Raw genomic sequence first — 21,945 nt, 5'->3', positions numbered from 1 at the left:
CATTTAGTGAGGTCAGATATATCAGAGTCATGGAAGAAACCCTGGATCAGAAGTCAGTGACAGATCTCGGTTTCCTACTAAAAACTCATCTTGGGCCTCATTCTGGGTTTCTTTTTTGGATATAATAAACTGTTATTAGAATTGTGATTGGACTTTACATCATTTCTGTGTCACTTGCCCTTTAAAGGGAAAGCAAGGAATTCCACAAAATTAAAAATTTCTGCGTATCAAAAGATAACACACACACACAAAATGAGTAGGTGGCCAAAGACTGGGAGAAAACATGTACATCATGTAAATTTGGTAAAAACTTATATTTAGAAACTTACCATTCAAAAACAAGAAGACGGTTTTTAAGATGTGGTAAAGATTCAAACAGACATTTTATAGGAAGACAAATGGGCGGCCAATAAGCTCATGAAAAAAATGTTCAATATTATACACAGGAAAACACAAATTAAACTGCCAAAACACCCATTAGACTAGCTGGAAAAAAAAAAAAAAAATCCTTTAGCAAGGATGTAGTATACCGGAACTGTTAAATACCAATCTCTGGTGAAAGTATGAAATATGACAAGCAATTGGACAGTTTTTTTATAGAGTTAAGCATACAAGTACCCGTGTCCCATCACACTTAAGTATTTGTCATGCCCAGGTATTTATCAAAGAGAAATGAAAGGATTTATTCACAAAAAGACTTATCTATGTGGGTTCATAATAGTTGTATTCATAATGGCCCAAAACTAGAGGAAGCAACCTAGATTTACATAAACAAGAAAATGATAAACCATGTATAGTCATATGATAGAATATTAGTCAGCAATAAAAAGAAACTGCTGATACATACTGTAGTCATTTCTGTGAACCTTAGAAAACACTTTGTGCTGAGTGAAAGAAGTCTGGCACAAAGAACATACTGTATGATTCCATTTACATGAATTGTTAGAATATGCTACTAGTAGATGGTGATAGAGAAGAGAACAGTGGTTGTGAGCAAGGGGTGAGGAGGTAGCAGGAGTAGCAGAGATTATGTGCTAAAGATACAAGGCAACTTTCTGAGATGACGAAAACATTCCAGGAATTGGGGTTACACAGTGTATATATCTGCTAAAACTTAACTGCACTAAATATACTTAAGATACAGTTTGTATCTCAAAGAAAAGAACATTTTAAAATTGAGAGCAAGACCTGATTAGAATTCAGAGTAGAATTGCATATATCACTAACATAATAGGAAGTAGACCTATCAGGAATGGTAAGGTTACTATGAGTGTTTTGAGCTTATTTATTTATTTTTTATCTATCTATTTATTTTTAAGTTTATTCATTTATTTTTGAGAGAGAGAGTATGCAAGCGAGGGAGGGGCAGAGAGAGGAGACAGAATCCCAAGCAGGCTCTGCACTGTCAGCGCAGAGCCTGATGAGGGGGCTCGAACCCACAAACTGTGAGATCATAACATGAGCTGAAATCAAGAGTCAGATGCTTAACTGGCTGAGCCACCCAGGCGCCCCTTCAGTTTATTTTTAAAAAGAAAGCAGACTATTCATATAAAAGTCTGTGTAAGGAAGGTGCTGTGTATACAACCAATAAGAGGGCAACATTCTAGAAGCAGAACCAGAGATTTAAGATTTTTCCCATTAGGATTCTATTATTATTATTGTGAGTACTTATTATGCCTCATGGACTATACAGAGCTCTTCATGTGGCTTTTCTTATTCTTATCAAGACCTTGTACAGAAGTTTAAAATGTGATTATTTACTTAATTTTGACTGTGGTATCAACATTTTATTGTTGATAAAGTTAAAATATAACAATAACAAGTACTTATTTGCACATCTTATGTACACACTCATCTGTGTTAATTTATTAAACACTCTGAACAACCCTATCAGTAGTTAGTATTATTAGATCCATTTTGAGTTGAGGAGCCATGGTTGAAAGCTAAAAAATAACAGCAAACTTCAACTCAGGTAGTCTCTCTTAAGATAACAATGTACTTAACTGCTGTGCCATACTTAAGCGTTGTACTTAAGCTACCGTTATATTGTTGACCTCAATAGATGATCACAATTTAACAGTTTTATTCATTTGTTGATATTTAAATGAATTCAGATGTTATTAATGTTGTTAATATAACAGCGTCAAATTTCCTGGCTTAAAATTTCCCATAGATTTTCTGAGTGTGTACTTTACATATATAACAGAATACTGTAAGCTCTAGTAACATAACACTTCTAGTGCCTCTTAACTCAAAATACTTTGACCCAACTCTTTGTGGGCACCATTTGACATGACTAATAATCATGAATTTCTTCAAAAGATATCATTAGTTTCTTACTTATGAGTGCTCTCGGTAGATTATTAATATATAAATGACTACATATCGTAGTGTTATCCTGTTCCAGTTATCCCTTGCTGTGTAAAACCACCCCAAATCTTAGTGACTAAAACAAGAAACATAATTGTGTGGATCAGGAATTTGGACAGGGTACAAAGAGGGTGGTTCATTTTGTTCTACTATATCTTGGGCCTTAGCTGGAGTTGCTCAGTTGGCTAGGGACTAAATGAGATAGTACGTATGGATGTGCTTATTTTATTAGCACAGTACTTGGAATATTTTTGGACTAGAGAAAATAATAAAAGTAACCATGTGAGATTCTAGTCATATTACTTTAGTGATTATAACTTTTTACTCCATAAAAGAAAATTCTAGCTTATTGACAAAATTAAGGACAAATATTGAATCTTGCCACATACCTCATATTGGTTTAACGAAAAGCAAAGGGATGCATAGCCAAATGTGCCCCTTATTCTATAAAATTTTATTCATGAAGCATGAATCAAGACTAAATTAAGAACTCACATAAATACAAATAAAGCATCTTTTCCATTTGGACTGAACTGGTTTGGATTTCACATTAGCTAAATTAAAAATATGTTTTTATTAGGTGCAAGTAGTTTCCAAAGTGCTTTTCCTGGCTCACATCTTGTCCTTATTTTCTTGAAGGCTGATCTAGCACAGTTCAGGCAAATTTTTTGGTCCTATTTGTCTGCCAGGTGGTAAGAGAGTAGGAAACCCACAGAGAGGTTAAGTCGTACATAGACTCACAGGAAGAAAAACTGGCTTTTTCTGCAGCAATACCCTGGGAATAAATCAGCTCTTAGAACTAGTTGCTAATGCCTCTAAGGATGCAACTTGTTTTCAGCTAAATGCCAGACAGTTCTAGAAGCAGAAAATCTGTAGCTTAATTTAGAACAAGTCGTTAGCCACAATGTAGGTGAAAGTTTTTACAAAAGTCAGGAAGCACAAATTGATGGCTCCGGCTGTGGCTTAGAGCCTTTCATATCCATAATACTCTTATACTGAACTGTGTGATTTATGTAGCTAGAAAGGAAAGAAACTATTTTTTTTCCCTCTCCCTCAATTGAAAGGTTTATTGTTTACTGCTGAAAAAATGGTAAAAGCTTTTCTCTTCTACCTTAACTGTCTTATTTCCTTACTTCTTCCCCCATCCCCTGCCCCCATGACCCTTAGAATAGAAAAGAAGCTTTAAAAAAAAAAAAAGTAAAAGTTTATATTCTTTCTCCAAAACATCCTGAGTGGCTTAGTCATGAAACAGAAGCATATATCAGGTAGGCTCCAAATGTTTAGTTGTGAGAGGTGAGATCAAGACTGAGCAAAATGTTTTTGAGTGTCCTGGGCTTGTAGTTTCATCAAATTCATAAAGCGAGTTTATTTATCCATAGGGGTGGATAATTAAATTGCAATGGAAATTTTAAGAAACCTTTGCTTAAAGACTCAATACCATCATTGTAGTAATAGACCTATTAGTACAAATTGGAGTATACCTTACGTTAAATTTCATTTGTCTTGCAAATAGAAAAATCTAAATGTTGTGTAAGGAAATATGCCATAACCTTTCTCCTGTTCTTGACTTAATATATGTTACTAAAAATACTCTCAGATTTTTAAGACTATGTAGTAAGACCATTGTGGAAATCAAAAATTAGTAAAAATCATGCAATAAATGTCTTGGATGTCACAATATTTTTTATTTAACTTCTTGATTATAATTTTTTTTTTTTAATTTTAAAGAAGATCATGGAAGGAACAATGGATTATAATATCTACCAAGGATATTCAGAGGAAGTCATTTGACATATCCCCCCTAACAACAGAAACTTTTCTTTTTCTAAACAGAAATAGGTTTATCTTCATAATCAGAATGAAGAGTTCTTAAAATCATTATCGCATGGTATTGCACTCTACAGAGCTAATCATCGTATTCATTTTGGCAAACCTCATTTCAAATCTTTTCTTTAACAACAACAACAAAAAAAGTCTGTTTGTTTATGTCTACACCCAACATGGGGCTCGAACTCATTACCCTGAGATCAAGAGTTGCATGACTCTTTCAACTGAGCCAGCCAGGTGCCCCTATTTTTGTTTTTGTGTGTAGGTATGCACACATTCACAAACACATGATTCTTTTTAAATCAAAAAATACTTTGTCTTTGGTATATAATCTGTATTATGTATTCTAATGATTTTAAATCAACATTTCCCATTATAACAGTGATGTAGTGAAGAGTCAGCACATTATCTTGCACCTATCCAGGTGCTTGAACACTTTTGGCACCTAACAATGCAGCCTAAAATTACTGAGTTAAAGTGTTCACACACTTAGCATTGATACATTTTGCCAATTCTTAAAAGAAATGAATTATTTTTTTTAGTGTTAGGTGTACTATTTGACATATTTACTGAGTGTTGAATTACTGCTTATGTGTCAGATTCTGTGCTAGTTATTTGGGTTATAAAAGTAAAATGACTTGATTTTATTGGACTAATGGAGATTACAAAGAAGTAACAGGCAGTTAAAAATATGATATGGTAAGTGTGACAGTGAAGATAAATATAGGGAGCTTGTGTACCAGTTTTGGAGTCAGAAGTCTCTGCAGAGAAAGGGCATGGAAGCTGAGATCTTAGGGATAAATGTGAGCTATGAGTAGAAGGGAAGTGGAAGAGAGGAGTGTTATAAGCCACGAGGAGTAGGTGTCAAGGATTATGATACATTCTAAGAACTAACAGGATTTTAGAATGTGTGGAATGTATGCAAGGGGTAAGGCATCAGAGCTAGAGCTAAAGAATAAAGCATAGTTGAGACCATGAAGAACCTTGGAATAAAGTTAATGGGTATGGACTTGAAGAATTAAGGGGTGCTGTAGCAAGAAATCAATGGGATCAAATTTGAGCTTTAAAAAATTACCCTGCCTCTAGTTTGGAAACTGACTTGAGGGCAAGCAAATCAGTCCTCAGGTCAAAAGGCTGCAGTGAACTTGATTTTGGAAACCATCTGTACCAAAAGAGTCTAAGCTTGCCAATTAGACAAGGCAGTTACGAAGGGTAGTCTTCAAGGTCAGGTAAACAAGAGCACCATTTATCTAATGGCTCATCTATCTTGAAAAATCAAGCAAAGTACTTTTGGGGGAACTTGGGAACTCCCACCCAGCGAGTGAGAAGAGAGTCTGAAATCAGAAAAATAAGGTATAATAATAATACCATCATCATCATCATCATCACCATCTTGTAGTTACTCTCAGAAAGACTACACTTGGATTAGACTTGATTATAGACCTAAAACAGAGTGACTCGTGCTCAAGTGGAATAGAAGCTCATGATTTACTTTTTGTCTTCATCACAGATGGTTCAGGAGCCATTTGAAAGGGGTTTGCAGGTGAAGGAGGGACCTCAATGTCTTTACATGTATTAGATAAGAAAGGCAGGGTCAACAGTCCCTAAACTTAAAATGTACGAAGTCTCAGTGATTTAAGAGGACCATCCATGTGCAACTCCATTTGTGAAACACTGTTATAAAACCTTATGGTTCTCTGGAAGCCAATTTGTACAATTCTAATCCATGCTGATGAAAGTCTAGCTGAATGCCAGAAAAACTTCCTGCCTCACTTAATCCGTACTAGGTACTATATTTAAAGTCATTTGTTCACATCTTCATACTTATACATAATACCGAAGTCATTTTGAGGTAAGTGAAACAAGTTTAGCAAAGCAAGAATACTGTGGGAAGTGGGAAGTCTTTAATAAATAATTTACATAATGCTTATTGGTCATTTAGTAAGTATGACCTTCACAAAAATGACCTCATCATCTTTAGGTATATATTATTTCATCTGTTGCAGTTTACTTAGTGCTTTTTATTCTGTGTGTTACATATGACATGTCTCATAAAATTCCTCCTCGTATCTAGCTTGTACACATCTCTCTGATGGTTCTCATGATTAGTATTCTGATACCATTTCTCCCTTAGTTTATGCCTATATTTATTTAGCCTGTACTACATAATGAATCACAGTGTTAGATACTGTGTATCTAACTAATGAGCTAAGTGTAGCTCATTAAATTTTTTTTCTAAATGACTTTAGTTTTTTGTAAAAATGATGCCTACTCATAAAAAATTAAGGCAGTATATCCCCATGCAAGAATAGGAAACCCAAAACAATAACACACCTACATCCAGAGAAAACTATCATTGACAGTAAGTGAACATTATTCCAGATATCTCTTAAACTCAGGACTGTGGCAAAAGAGATGGTGGTGAACAATAAATCCATTTAAATATAAAACTGAGGCTATACAACCATGAAAATTGTGCATATAAATGCTATGAACACTGACAATGTGAAAACAATAATATAACTAACCCAAATTGGAAAACGGAGGAAGGAAAAAGTGGAAAAAATGTTAAGTACACTAATTTCCTCAACCTTTAGGAAAGGAAGTTAATCTGTACGCCTAAAATTGAATCATGTCATTTAAAAAAAAAAAAAAAAAAAGGAACTCCACTCTCTTACTGTTTTTATGACATTTTTTCATAAAATGGAAGGATTTCTTAGGAAATCTTTTGACACAAAGAAGCATTTGTATAAAATTTAGAAACTCTTTTAGTCTTCCATTTAGTATTTTTATGTTAAATTCAAGGAAAGTAAAAATATATTCTCTTCTAAGAAAATTACTTCTTTAACCTTGCTTTTTTCCTCTCCTTGGATCACCACCAGAGGGGAGGAAACAGGGCAAACTGCTGCCTTCAAGACTGGAAAGACAGGTGAACAGAGGGATTTGCAGCTCACCTGAGCACCAGAACAAACTGCCATGGGAACAGGGCTGGGATGAGAAACCTGAACCATCATTGATGAATTACTGGAGGCTCAGTGTGGACAAACCTAAGAGTTAAAAACTCCAGGGGGACACAGTCATAGGGAGGCCTCCCCACAATATTGTGAGATTTACCTCTGAGAGTTCAACTAGGTTTTTACAGTAAACATAACAGAAAAATCCCTTAGTGCTTCCTCCAGGGAGGGAGTAAAAGGAACTTTTTTTTTTTTTTTTTTTTGAAATATACCAGAATACCGTGTTCCTCTTCCTTGCCTTTAAGGGAAAGTAGTTAACTAGAGCCTAACCTTCTGGGGAATTATCAGAGCCTAACTACCTGGGGGAAAGGAAATAGCTAACTTCCTCTAGCTCTAGTCCTCCTTGTGGGAGAAGGGAAATAGCAACTCTAGCCCACTCAAGCCATCCTGCCCCACCTAATGGGGGGAAAGAAACAAAAACAAAAGCAAATCAGAAAAACAAACCTGAGAAACAATTGTGAAGTCATAGTCCAGAGGCATAGGATCACTAAAGACTAATACCTAACCATAGGACTATAGGGCATCCCCTTCTCCCACACCTCCCCACCACTTTACTAAAGGCCTATTTACAGCAGTTCCTTTCACCTAGTACATCATGAATGGGGACCAGGAAAAAATTACAAGGCATAACAAAAAGCAAAAGACACAGTTTGAAGAGACGAAGCAAGCATCAGAGTAGATATAGCAAGGATGTTAGAATTATCAGACTGGGAATTTCAAACAGCCATCATTAATATGCTAAGAGCTCTACTGGATAAGGGAGACCACATGAAAGAACACATAGGCAACATAAGCAGAGAGATGAAGACGAAAAAGATGAGAAGGAACGAAAAGGAAACACTATAGATTAAAAACACTGTAAGAGAAGTGAAGAATGCCTTTGAATGGGCTTATTAGTAGACTGGACACAGAGGAAAGAATCTCTGAGCTAGAGGATATTTATTAGTAGAATCTCTGTAAACCAAAAAGCTGGGAGAATAAAGACTGAACGAAACAAAACAATACCAAGGGCTGTGGAACAACTGCAAAAAGTGTAACATGAATATTGGGAATAGTGTACTTCTTTTAATCAGACCTATGATCATGCACACTTTTTTGGCAGTCACATCATGGTGTTGACTCATGTTGTGCTGTCAGCTAAATGTCCCTCTGTCTTTATATTCTTGCTGCTGCTAGTACTCCTGCTACCCCCTGGATCCATCCCTATATCCTACACCTATAATTGTTTTGTCCTCTGCTTTATACCCAAGACAGCATTATAGGCCAGAAAATGGGTAAGAACCTGGTTGTGTGTTGGTAGAAATATATCCCAACCTTAACTTTGACCTGTTTTTTCACATTCTTGAAAGAGTTAAGCTAGTTAGGACTAATCCATAATCATTTTTGCTTAAGCACCCAGCCATTATTTGTTCTTTGCTTTAATGACAACAATGAAAGATATCATTCTTGCCTTATGCTGCATGAGTGTATAACTGCTTTATTCTCACAATATGTCAGGCTACTTTCTCTGTCAAAGAAAAAGGTGTATTTAATTTTAAATGATTTATCCTTAATTATGCTAGTTGTTTTAGATTAATTTGTGGTGTTCCGCATTTTGACTATGATATGTCAGCATTTGGATTTGCTTTTTATTTATCTTGCTTGAATTCATTGAGCTTCCTGAACGTAAAGACTAACATTTTTCATCAGTTTTGGAAAATTCTCAGACATTATCTCAATTTCAGTTTCTATTTTCTCTTTCTGCAATTCCACCTGTAATGGACCTTCTCACTTTGTCTCCCATTTCTTCTAACCGCCCACAGTTGTTGATTTTTTTTTCCTCTGTGTTTTCCATCTTGTGTTATGTGCGTTTTCAGATATATCTAATTCACTCAATCTCTTTTATTCAGCTATTCAATAGTTCATTGAGTTTAATTTTAGCTATTCATCCCTTCTGAAAGTTGTTTTGATTCTTTTTCCAGTCATGGATGTGGATTTTGTATTCAATTTTTTATTCTCTCCATATAATAAACATACTTGTTTTATTTTTGCAGTCTGAAATTTTGAGAGTCAGGTTCTGTTATTTGTTGTTCCTCTGATTCTCACTCACAATGCCGTTTTTTTTTTTATATATATATATTAATGATATTGTGAAGTCTTTTTATTGGGAGGTTGTTTGTTTTTTTTAAGAACTCTTGAGTGTTCTTTGAAATATGATTGAGGATTTCTTCCTTCGGAGAAGATTTGCCTTTTGTTCCAACAGGCCCATTAAAGTACTATAGATCACTGTTAATTTTAATTAAAAATACTCCTGAGATGTTTTGAGAATATTCATTAGTTTGAGAGCCTGCTTACCTGCATGGACCTGAGACAGACAACCTGTTTTATAGTCTTCTTGTGCTTTTTTAGTAGATGTGTTTATTTCCACCTTTCCAATGAGTAGAGAATCCTTAGATTTATGTGTAGGAGTACTACTTCAGTCCTCATGATTAAAGCCCCAAGTTAAAACCCAATCCTAGATTACTGAGACCACTTAACTCAGTGGCCCAGTAACAAGTGCAATGCCTCTTGCTCTAGTTCTCAGTCCTCTCCTTGTTTTTCAACCCCTTGGTTTTTAGTGAGCTAAGCTATATATTTAAAGAGCTAAGTTATGCATTTATTACATTTTTTAAATGTACTTTATTCAGCTCTTCTTGGTATTTGATTGCAAGAGAATTTTCAGATTACCTTGTATGAAGCCTTACTGGAAATGGAAATCTCATGTTTTTCATATTCAGTTAATATCATTCGTAAAGTTGGAGTGGGGAATAGACATATGGCTAAAGATCGAATTTCTGCCACAACAAATTTACTCCACTTCTATGAAATATTGGCTAAGCCAAGGTCTCGCTATAAAATAACATGTTTGATTCTGAACTTCTTACATGGTGTTTAGACAGAATAACAATATCACCTACCAGTGCGGACATTTTATCATTTTGTGCAGGATTCATTGTTTAGTCTGATTTGGAAAAGAACAAAATTTTCTAAAATTTGAGAGAGATCTTACAAAGATTAATGGCAACCTACATCAGATGTCTAAACTTTTTATGTAGAAATAAATGTGATCCTTCATATGAAATGAGTAAAATTTTAAGTCTTAAGGCTATGTGCAGGTGCATTTAGACTCCTCCTTTTTTCCAAATTGGAGTCTTTCTATTCCTACGTATTGGTCCAACAGATTATGAAGGACATGTAGAACATTATCTCTCAGATTAAACCTTATCTTTTTTTAAATATTTATTTATTTATTTATTTATTTATTTATTATGAGAAAGAGAGAGAGTGTGTGAGTAGGGGAGGGGCAGAGAGAGAGGGAGAGAGAGAGAGAATCCCAAGCAAGCTCCACACTGCCAGCAAAGAGCCTGATGCAGGGCTTGGACCCACAGAGTACAAGATCATGACCTGAGCCGAAATCAAAAGTCAGATGCATAACTGACTGAGCCAGTTAGGCACCCCAAACCTGTCTTTTGATAGATATCTTCTAAGATCACTTAGGCTGAAATACGGCAGGTTCTCCATTAGCCTCCCTCATAGAACTTGTAAGTGTATATCCGTTTCTAAGTTGACTTGTTTATTCTTTACCTTCTCAACTAGATTACAATGAAAGAAAATAAGCAATTCAGTTCCAAGTGTTCAGTGACCAGAATTAAGATATGTGAGTTTTGTAATTTTTAGTGTTTTGAAACTGCTACATTTTTCATTTTTGTAGCATATGGTATTTAATCCAAACAGTGCATCAGACATAAAAACTTATCAGTAAGTTTTTGAAATCTGTGCATTCTTGAGAAAAGGATATGCCGTTTTAATCTCTTTAGTTAGCCTGAGGTCTCATTTTGTCGGTAATTGATTCTGTAAATAGTAAAAGTAGAAATAGTGTCGGTGGCGGGGGTGAGATAAATAATAATAGAAGCAAACCAATGTTGAGTACACACTCTAGGCCCAGCGTCATGTTAAGTATGGTAAGCAATTTCCATGGAATTGTATCATTTCTTACAACCTTACTGCTTTTCACCTTTTGAGATGCAGAAACTGAGACTTAGATTGCTTAACTTAGTTGTCTAAGGCCATCCTGCTAGTAATAGGTAAAGCAGAGCTTTAAAGATACAACAAGTTTCCCTTATTTAATTTGGTTAGATATTTCCTGGATATATCTATATATTTTCAAAATTCATGTATAAACTACAACATAGTATACATTCCGATACATGGTAAACCTCCATCCCTGTTCCTGCTGATGATACCATAAATGTAAAACTCACGCCATACACTTATAGTTTTAATACCTGTGACAGGCTTCTATTATGGCTATTTTATGATTTCATCAACAGCCAAGCTGTTGTTTCATTACAAACAGATTCAGTATCTTTGTGATTAAAGCAGCAGGCTAAAAACCATGAAGGGTGTACTGTTTGCTTTGCAATCATTTCCATGTGTTATGAATTCTTATCAGATGTTGGGAAATAGCAGGCTTAAGCTAACTGCAAGTACTACATGTCTGGTCCAAGAAACAGTCATCTGTAGTGGACATATGTTTAGCTGTCAGCTTGCTTAATAAGGTCTCTAAACAAATTCATTTACTGTCCACTTCATTTTTGTAGACTAAAGTTCTTTTCAAAAGCATGTCAAACAGGTCTTAATAACCTTACCTTTTTTTTTTTTTTGAAGGTGAATGTTAGAAAAGGTCAGTGTTTGAGTTCATCACCCTAATATTAAGATAATATTTCTCATGCCATAAGAAAAAAGAACAGATATAATTCAAAATTTTCCTAAGGCACCTTCCTGGAAACTGGAGAAAATGAGAAAAGCATCTGGGAAAAAATAAAAACTGACTGAAAATTATGCAAGATAATTGTTCTTTGCCATTTTAAATCTTCAATCTCAAGTTTAAAAGCTGCACAATTTTAAAAAAGCAAGATTTTCGGGGCCCCTGGGGGGCTCAGTCAGTTAAGCGTCTGACTTTGACTCAGGTCATAATCTTGCGGTTTGTGAGTTCGAGCCCCACATCGGGCTCCGTGCTGACAGCTCAGAGCCTGGAGCCTGCTACAGATTCTGTGTCTCCCTCTCTCTGCTTCTGTCTGTCTCTCTCTGTCTCTCTGTCTCTGTCTCTCTCTCAAAAATAAATAAACATTAAAAAAATAAATAAAATAAAAATGAAAGATTTTTAACTACTTATATAAAGTAATATCAGCAGTCTGATAAAAATTTAAGCATACTATAGTTATAAAAACTTTCCTGTGTAGTTACTTATTCATAGTGTCTTCTGTTGTATAAAAAAAAATGTTTGGCCAAAAAATAAGGTATTCAATCTAAATGTACTTTTCACCCAGTGAATAGTTAGCAAACTAAGTGAGATCCCACATAAGGAATCAGAAGCCTGTGTCATGTTTACAGTTCCATTACTGACTTGGGCAATATTGAAAAAAATCTCTTAGTGTCTCTATACTTCAACTTTTTGTATCTATGACAAAGATGACTGTTTGGCATCTCACTATTTCCTTAAATAATGGGTGTCAAGATCCTTAATACAAAGAAGTTGAAACAAGACTATCTGTATAATATTATCATTTTTTACACTTATACTATAATTACGACTATGCACTTCAGAAATATGAATTTACACCTTTCTCAGAATGTACTGGGTGATGATAAAAGTGAGGCAAAGAAGGATGCTTTCTTGTGGCCATATAATGATGTTGGGTCTAGGTCTTCTGATAAACATGTCTCTGTTTTTACTGAAGTGTTTTTTTATTTACTCTTTGGAATGGACATTAGTTTTAAAAAGAACAAACCTGGGCACCTGGGGTAAGTGTCTGACTCTTGGTTTTGGCTCAGGTCGTGATCTCACAGTTCATGGGTTCAAGCCCTACGTCTGGCTCTGCATTGCCAGTGTGGAGCCTGCTTGGGCTTCTCTCTCTGTCCCTCCCCTGCTTGCTTGTGTGTGCGTTCTCTCTCTCTCTCTCTCTCTCTCTCTCTCTCTCTCTCTCTCAAAATATAAATAAACTTTAAAAAAATAAAAAGAAAAAAACCCATCAATCACATTAGAGTAGATACCTTTAATAGCATAGCACTTAGTATCATTTTACCATCAAATTTTACTTAAAATTATTGATTATTTAATTATTTAAATTGCTTATGTAATTTGATAGTTATGAGTTTTTTGGATTATTTTGTCATTAAAAAACCCTGCCTTCTAAGCAGCTGATAGTGCTTTTACTCGTGCTCATCTTTAATCTTTGCACTAGTCTTGTTATAATACATATGCTGAATATAGCCACAATTTATAGATGAGAGAAAACCAAGGCTCAGTGAGGTTGACAACCTTGCCCCAATGCTGTGATCAAGTCCACTTTTTCTATGAAGTGTTGAAAGCTGAGGAAGATTTGAGTAGACAGAGATAGGGAAGAAAGACCATTTTAGGTCACGGAAAGAGCAGGAACAAAGGGGTACATGTGCTGAATCTTAAAGTTTGCCAATGTAATTTTGACTAGTATGTTTCTGGCTAAAATTTAGAGTAACTGTAGAGGATATGTGAGAGATAAGGTTGAAATAGTAGTTTGAAGGTAGCTTTTGGGAGGATTCACATGCTTAAGAAAGAAACTTAGTGCACAATTCAGTAGGATTTAGGGAATTATGAAGATCAGGGGAGTAGAATTGTAGGTTTGGCATAAGTGTGCTAAATGAATGGAAGAATGGCCAAACCAGAGGCACAGAGACCAGGTAGGAGGACTGTTGTGAGTGCAGTTGTGAAAATCCAAACACCTGTCCCTGACCATAGAAAAGAAGAGACTTTGTAAAAGAAGGATGTGACTACTAATCAGCTTAGAAGATACAGGAGAAATACTAGCAGGTAGGCCTGACAACCAGCATTTTGGTGGCTCAAAAACAGGAAAGACAGAAATAAGGTGGTGTTTTTTGAGAAACCAAAATGATCAGTCTGACTTTTAAAATGGTAAATCTGATGTATTTGTGGAATATCAAATGCAAGTATCCATCTGGCAGTTAGAAATACGATTTAAGCTTGAAAGTGGAAATATGTAAAAAGCATCAGGCTAACAATCTTGATTTTATGCACTGAATGCATTAAGATAGATGGTATTGAAGTCCTGAATGTGGATGAGATTTCTAAAGAAAAGAGAAAAAGAAAGAGGGTTGAGACTAAGCTACTGAGAAGCCCCTACATTTGAGAAGCAGGACGTGGAAGAGTAAAAGCCAGTGGAAATAGAGACAGAATATTAGTAAGGTAGGAGGAGATCTGGCATGACACTATGTCTGAGATTCCAAAAGGTCAGAGGTAAGGTGGTCAACAAAGTGAGATTCTACTGAAGGTCTAAGTTAGCATCCAATGGGAAGCTGTGGAAATTTTTTATTAGGAGGTCATAAGTTACTTTTTCTAAGACAGCAGTTTAGTAGTGCATGGTTACTAGTAAAGTATTAAAATAGGTGGAAAGCAGGTAAAGTGAAGCAACAAGAACAGTTGAGAAATTGGTTATAAAAAAAAAAAAAAAGAAAAAAAAGGAAGCTCAAAGCTGTAGAGAAACTCAAGGAAAATATTCCCATCTGGTCACTCATGAATGCTTGGCATTTAGACTGTCGCAGATTCTCTTCCTAGCCCTATCTTTTGTTACTAGCCCCCAGCCCCTTAAATCATTTATTCTATAGCCTAATGTTTTAGCATACACCCTGTGTTTCACCACCTCCCTGTTTTCATTTAAACACACTACTTAAGTACCTGCCTCTTCACTGTACCTCCACATGGGTAACTCCTATTCATCTCTCTGGGCCCAAATCAGATGCCTCCTCTGTGAAGCCATCCCTTATTTAGCCTGCTGTAATGTTTCCCTCTCTGAGTTGAAAAATGCTTCAGTCATTTCTTTGTCATGGCAATTAACCATGTTAACTGGGTGAGCCTGGGTGGCTCAGTTGGTTAAGCATCCGACTTCAGCTCAGGTCATGATCTCACGATTTGTGAGTTCGAGCCCTGCCTCGGGCTCTGTGCTGACAGTTCAGAGCCTGGAGCCTGCTTCGGATTCTGTGTCTCCCTCTCTCTCTCTCTCTCTGCCCCTCCCCCGCTCATGCTCTGTCTCTCTCTGTCTCAGAAATAAATATTAAAAGAAAAAACAAACAACTATGTACTGTTATTATTTATTCATGTACGAGATTTATGTCCCTCATTGGAATTTAGGCTCCTTGGAGATTTCCTCAAGGTATTAGTGTACCATAATGTAAAGAATATGGACAATCCCATTTTTAGTTTTTACCTCTATCAGTGACTGATAGACTGTGTGACTTCAGGCTAAGTATTTAATCTCCACAAGCCTCAGACTTCTTTCTGTAAAATGCCTATATCACAGGTTCTTGAGGAGATTAAGTGGTAACTAGGGAGGTGACTGGTTTAAAGAATCTGGCTAACTAGGTTCCTTTCCCTTCTTATTCACTTTGATTTCTGTGCCATCACTCAGAATGGTACCGTACAAATATTAGATGCTCCAGAAATTGTCGAAGAAATTAGTACTTTCTTTGCTATTACTAAATATACAAAGGCTACTATAATTTCTAGGCTGCTGTATTTTATTGGGATGATTTGTTTTAAAGACATTCTCTTTTCCAGGGCACCTGGGTGGCTCAGTCAGTTGAGCATCTGACTTCACTTCAGGTCATGGTCTCACAGTTCATGAGTTCAAGCCCCACATTGGACTCCCTGCTGTCGGTGCAGAGCCTGTTTTGGATCCTCTGTCCCTCTCTCTCTCTGTCCTCCCCCCAGTCACACTCTTTCCCTATCAAAAATAAAATATAATATAAACCATAAAATATAAACCATATTAAAATTCAAATGAATTCAGATTAGAAACATACCTATTAGAGAAAAAAGTCAATTAGCTCAGAGTTAATAGTAGCTTACAGAAGCCATTTGTTTTACCATACAAGCAGAAACTAGGCTCTGAAGGCATAAAGATACTGCCTGGACTCTAAAGCAAGCCCATAGTTTAGCAGTGTTCAGGTGACATAAACTCCAGGCTTACAACTTTTGTTCTCATTTTAACAGTTTAAAGATATTCTAGCACCAATGGATAAGATTATATTCTAGACAATATACAGACTGTGACCTAAAGACTAGTTTAAAAACTTGCACTTCATTCTAAGAGTTATGGATTCCTCAAGTACCAACAGATAGTGTTATTTGAATAGTCTGAAAGATTTTAACAATGTTGTAAATTCTGAATCACTTGAAAAATTTAGTATAATGAACCAATTTTTAATAATCTTATAGAACTTCCCTTCTCTATCTTACTTTGTCTTTTTTTAGTTTTTATTCATTATTCACTTTATATGTTATTGAAGTTTTTAAAAAAATTTTTAAATGTTTATTTTTGAGAGACAGAGAGAGAGACAGAGCACGATCAAGGGAGGGGCAGAGAGACAGGGAGACACAGAATCCAAAGCAGGTTCCAGGCTCTGAGCTGTCAGCATAGAACCTGACGTAGGGCTCGAACTCACAAACTGTGAGATCATGACCTGAGCCGAAGTTGGACACTTAACTAACTGAGCCACCGTGGTGCCACTAGCTGTTATTATGGCTACTTAAACAGTGCATCTAAGTCTTTGACTATTTAAGGATAGATTTTTAGAAGCTGGCATTATGCATTCATTGCCCTTTATAAAAATTATGAAGAGTTGATCTCCATATGTAGTAGAGGTAGCATTTATTTGTAGTAAATAACATAATAAAGAAATATTCCTACATCGCAAACAACCCTTAACTGTAATGCTATTTTAACATGATCTAAATAATAATAGCTACTATTTGTTGAACATGTATTGTCTGTCCAATATTTTAAATATCTTACCCCCATTTCATAGTTGAGGAAACTGAGTCTCACAGAAGTTAAATAATTGTTTTGAGGCCACTCAGATAATAAGTGTTAGAGTTAGCTTTTAAATCAAGACTTTCTGAATTCAAAGTTAATCCTTTCAATAACTGTGCATTACTACCTCTGCAACAGTATATACTGTCATTGCCTCATTCTTCGCATACTTCAAATGACTCTCATAACTAGTTTGTTTAGCCATCATGCAGCATTTCCTCTTCAACTTTCAAAATAATCTTCCCCTCAAAGACCTTAGTATTCAGAAAACATCATCTAAATTTCTGTATTACTTACCAAATTAAAAATTTTTTTAATTAGTATAATAAAAGATGGTATTTAGTGGATGGAGTAAAGATGTGGTTGCTATTCCCTGTGCTCATATAACTTCAAGAAATAGGAAGTAATTTATCTGAGAAATACATAATGAGAGCCTAAACTGGGCATTGATGTTGAGAGTCAAGAGGAGTATTATACGTGAGAGAGATTGGAAAATGACATACTCCGACAGTGATTCAGTGAAAGGGCAGGGGAACAGTCCCAGAGGAAGTTTAAAGTCTGGTCATTAGGAGGAAAATAGTTCCACATTCAAACAGGGATTTCATGAAAAGGAACAGATTTGGGCAGGGAGGAGATGACTTCAAGTCTGAACATTGCAGCGTCTCGCCTCCACTATCCATCTAGATCTGGGCCCTTGAAATGTGGCTAGTTTAAACTGAGGTGTGCTGTAAGTATAAAATACACAACAGATTTAGAACATTTAGTACCAAAAAAAAAAAAAGTAAATACAGTATTAATATTTTTATATTGGTTGCATGTTGACATAATAATATTGTGGACATACTAAGTTAATGAGTTAAAACAAGTTGTTAATTTAACCTGTTTCCTTTTGCTATTTCTTTAATGTGGCAGCTAGGATACTTAATTGCATATGTGTCTTACCTTATATTTCTGTTGGACAGTACTAATGTACAGGAAGGTTTATAACAGTTAAAAATGCAGGACCAAACATTCAGAGCAAAACATCTAGATTTGGAAATAACCTATATGAAAGTGATATCTGATGTTATGAGATTAGACAAATGTTATGAGATTAGACAAAATGCCATTGTACAAGGTACAGAAATGGGAAAAATACCAAGAATTATAGATTGAGAAAAGAAAGAGTAATTAGAATAAGGATTGGAGAATCAATACTCTAAAATGGTACATAGTCTGATTAGGATAGAATTTCAAGAAGGAAGGAGTGGTTAATATTGAATGATAGAGAAGCCAAAGAGGAAAAGGAAGACTGAGAAAAGACCATTGAATTTGGTTGATACAGAAGCAGTTTCAATAGAGTATAAGAAGGATAGATTGCAAGAGATTAAGAAGTTTGAGGCTGAGAAAGTAGACTCTATATATAAACTGTTCTTTCAGGCCAAGAGTCCAGTGGTAAAGATAATCATCACTTGATTGGAGCAGAGTCCAGGGAAATTTGAGTATGTTTGTTGGCTGAATGAAAGGATTAGTAAAGTAGGAGTGCTTGGAGTTGTAAAGAAGAGAAGATAATTGCTATATGGCAGTCCTAACGCACTGGGTCCCAAACCTGAATGCGTATTGGAATCAACCAGAACTTGTTACAAGGACAAATTCCCAGGCAACATCTCACATCTAACAAAATAACATTCTCTGGAGGTTTGTCTCTAGGAACATGTTGTGAACAAGGTCTTCTAGGTAATTATCACATATTCATAAGGACAAACAAGTCAAGAAAATTAAAGGTGCTGGTGAGGACATTAGTGAAATAGCTGACCGTATCATCTAGAATGGATAGAGAGCCAGTTGGGTTAGAATAGGGCTGACAGATCATGAACTATGAAGAAGCTGGCTTTCATTATTATATTGAGTGAGAACAGGTTCAATAGCAATGAAAAACTGAGGAAGTAGGTAGTAGATTTAAAAAAATTTTTTTTAATGTTTGTTTGTTTGTTTGTTTTGAGAGAGAGAGCAGGGAAGGGGCAGACAGAGAGAGGGAGACATAGAATCCAAAGCAGGCTCCAGGCTCTGAGCTGTCAGCACAGAGCCTGACACGGGGCTCGAACTCAGGAAATTTGAGATCATGACCTGAGCTGAATTTGGACGTTTAACCGACCAAGCCACCTAAGCACCCCAAGTAGGTAGTAGATTTTAATTAGAAGGAATTTTCAGAATTCAGGATCTTGGAGGCCAAGCAGATACAAATTATAGCCATTTGTGTTTGATGTAGAAAAGAGGTAGTAAGAATTGAGTTGTGCACATTGTACGACCTATTACTTTGGTAACTAATATATGACATGCTTTAAAAGAAAAATAAAGTATGAGATTTGGGGACCAGGAAGAAGCACAAAGTTTGAATCAGTATGGAAGTATTTAGATTTAAGATCCTGGTAAACTGTGGCTTGGGTGTCTTTGGAGACCTTTTCTAGACTTGTTGCCTACTTGGGTTTACAGTGGTTCTTTGAGTGTCTGTTATCCACTCTAGCTTTTACTGAAATAGAGTAGATGCCTGACATTCAAAGTTTGACTGGCCACTAGTGACCCTAAGTGTTCATGTCATGGGTAATTAATTTTTTATAAGCACATGAATTTGAATATGTCCTAAAACTGGCTTTGTAGAAGCTAGCCACCTAGTGACTTGTAGTGAAGTCAATATTTATATCCCAGTTTACCTTTAATACATGATTGTACTAATCATCAGAATACCTCAGCCTTGTAGGTTTCACAGAAGAGGAAATTTTTTGCCAAATTATGGTATTAAGTGGGTTAAAAATTAATTGAGTTTAAAAAACTGAGTTTAAAAACATTTTAGCACCGCACCTAGCATGTAATTGCTTAATAAATGGTAGCTACTGGTGCCAGTTGAGGAATTCACCAAGTTTTAAAGCCACATCTTTTTGTGTATGTGCAAGTTTAGTAAGTAGAATTTATATTAAAATTTTGTTTTGATTCAGGATCTTCATGAATTATTAAACTGGAACTAGAATGCTAAACTGGCAAGTGAATTAGAATAGTGGGATATTTATCATTTATCTATTTCTGTTTAACATACTTGATAGGGAGTATATTTTATAGGTAATTCATATTATATTGCTATTCTAAAAAATGACAGCTTCTAAAATACTCGATAGCTCTGTTTCCATAGCACAATACATAGGTAAGAAACAAAATGAATTACATTATTTTTTTGTGTTTTTTTAGGGATTTAGTGTATGTAAAAAACAATATGCCTGTTTTTGCTAAACAATTTTTTAATTCCGTGTATTATGTACTTTATATAACTGTTTTTGCTTTACAGTGACGAGCTCCGAAAAGAAGCAAGACAGTTAAAGCGGGAACTGTTAGCAGCAAAACAAAAAAAAGTAGAAAATGCAACAAAACAAGCAGAAAAAAAAAGTGAAGGTAAGGATATTTATCAGGTTTTTATTTTCACTTGTACAACATTACCCTCTTCCCTCCATCTCCCCTTCCTTCCTTTTCTCCTCTTTCCCTCCTCCCTCCTTTCTAAGTTTTGCTTTTTTTTTTTTTTTTTTTTAATACTTAGACAGTTAGCCAATAAAATAAATTTCCATTTAGGATTTTGTCTACGAAGTAAATTCAGTCAAACATGATCATAACTGGTATTCTAAGAAGCTTGATGAAAACTAAGAGACTTGTCCTCAGGCAAAACTTAAATGTTGCCATAACACATGTCTAGGAGTGCACAAGAATGGAATGTTCATTTCTTATATTGCATACCCTTTAAAACATTTTTAAAAAGCATTTAGGCCCTATATTTGGGACTTGTGTAAATATTTGTGCATTGGTTTGAATAGTATGAAATATAAACTCTTGTTTTTTGTTTGTTTTTGTTAAGATACTGAAAATCTAAACTATCAATAAAGCTGATAAAAAATTAATCAAAATAATACCCTTCTATTTATATAGGTTAAATATATTCTTAATTTTACTATGATTTTTATGAAGCTATTAGGGCTTTATTTTAAGTTTATTTACTTTGAGAGAGAGAGCACAAGTGGGGTAGGTGCAAGGGGTGAGAGGGAGAGGGAGAGGCAGGGAGAGAGAGAGAGAGAGAGAGAGAGAGAGAGGGAGGGAGGGAGAGAGGGAGAATCCCAAGCAGGCTCCATGATGTCAGCATAGAGCCCAACACAGGGCTCAATCTCATGAACTGTGAGATCATGATTTGAGCCAAAATCAAGAATTGGATGCTTGACCAACTGAGCCACCCAGGCACTTCAGCATTAGTATTTATTTTAAGTAGCACAGGTAATAACCACATAACTATCTAAAGGACATAGTTCTTAGATTATTTGCACCATATCCCCCAATGACTGTTATAGTAAAGGCAGGTACTTAATGAAGAATTCAAAGTCACCAAAATATATTTGAATGAAACTATTAAAAAATTAACTCCCCATGATGACACAAATTATAAGCTCTATTTAAAAGAAAGGAAAGGGGCACCTGGGTGGCTCAGTAGGTTAAGCATCCGACTTCAGCTCAGGTCATGAGCTCGCAGTTTATGAGTTTGAACCCCACATCAGGCTCTGTGCTGACAGCTCAGAGCCTAGAGCCTGCTTGGAAATTTTCATCTACCTCTCTCTCTGCCCCTCCCCTGCTCACACTCTGTCTCTCTCTCAAAAAAATAAACATTAAAAAAAATTAAAAAGAAAAGATAAACTTATGTGTGACCAGGTCATGTAGATAAAGTATAACCCTGAACAGAAACAAGCTATATTGGCAATACTGCGACTTGAAAGAAATACAGTGAAGGTTATTTTATTTTTAAGCTTAATTTTTTTTTTTTAATGTTTATTCATTTTTTTTTTGAG

At 35.5% G+C, this 21,945-nt stretch overlaps 1 protein-coding gene across 2 annotated transcripts in view; it reads left to right on the top strand.

The window, feature by feature from the left end:
- The window catches only part of CWC27 (CWC27 spliceosome associated cyclophilin), a 201,397-nt gene that overhangs the window by 73,218 nt on the left and 106,234 nt on the right, over window positions 1-21,945 (top strand). For both annotated transcript variants that reach the window (XM_060635677.3, XM_060635678.3), the window contains exon 11: window positions 20,412-20,515. In XM_060635677.3, coding sequence (XP_060491660.1) covers window positions 20,412-20,515 — 104 coding nt within the window. The remainder of the gene's footprint in view (window positions 1-20,411; window positions 20,516-21,945) is intronic.

Source organism: Panthera onca, chromosome A1 (assembly GCF_046562875.1).
Source record: "Panthera onca isolate mPanOnc1 chromosome A1, mPanOnc1 haplotype 2, whole genome shotgun sequence".
NCBI classification, from domain to species: Eukaryota; Metazoa; Chordata; class Mammalia; order Carnivora; family Felidae; genus Panthera; species Panthera onca.
The sequence above is the reverse complement of the archived record's forward strand: the minus strand, read 5'-3'. Positions and strand labels throughout refer to the sequence as shown.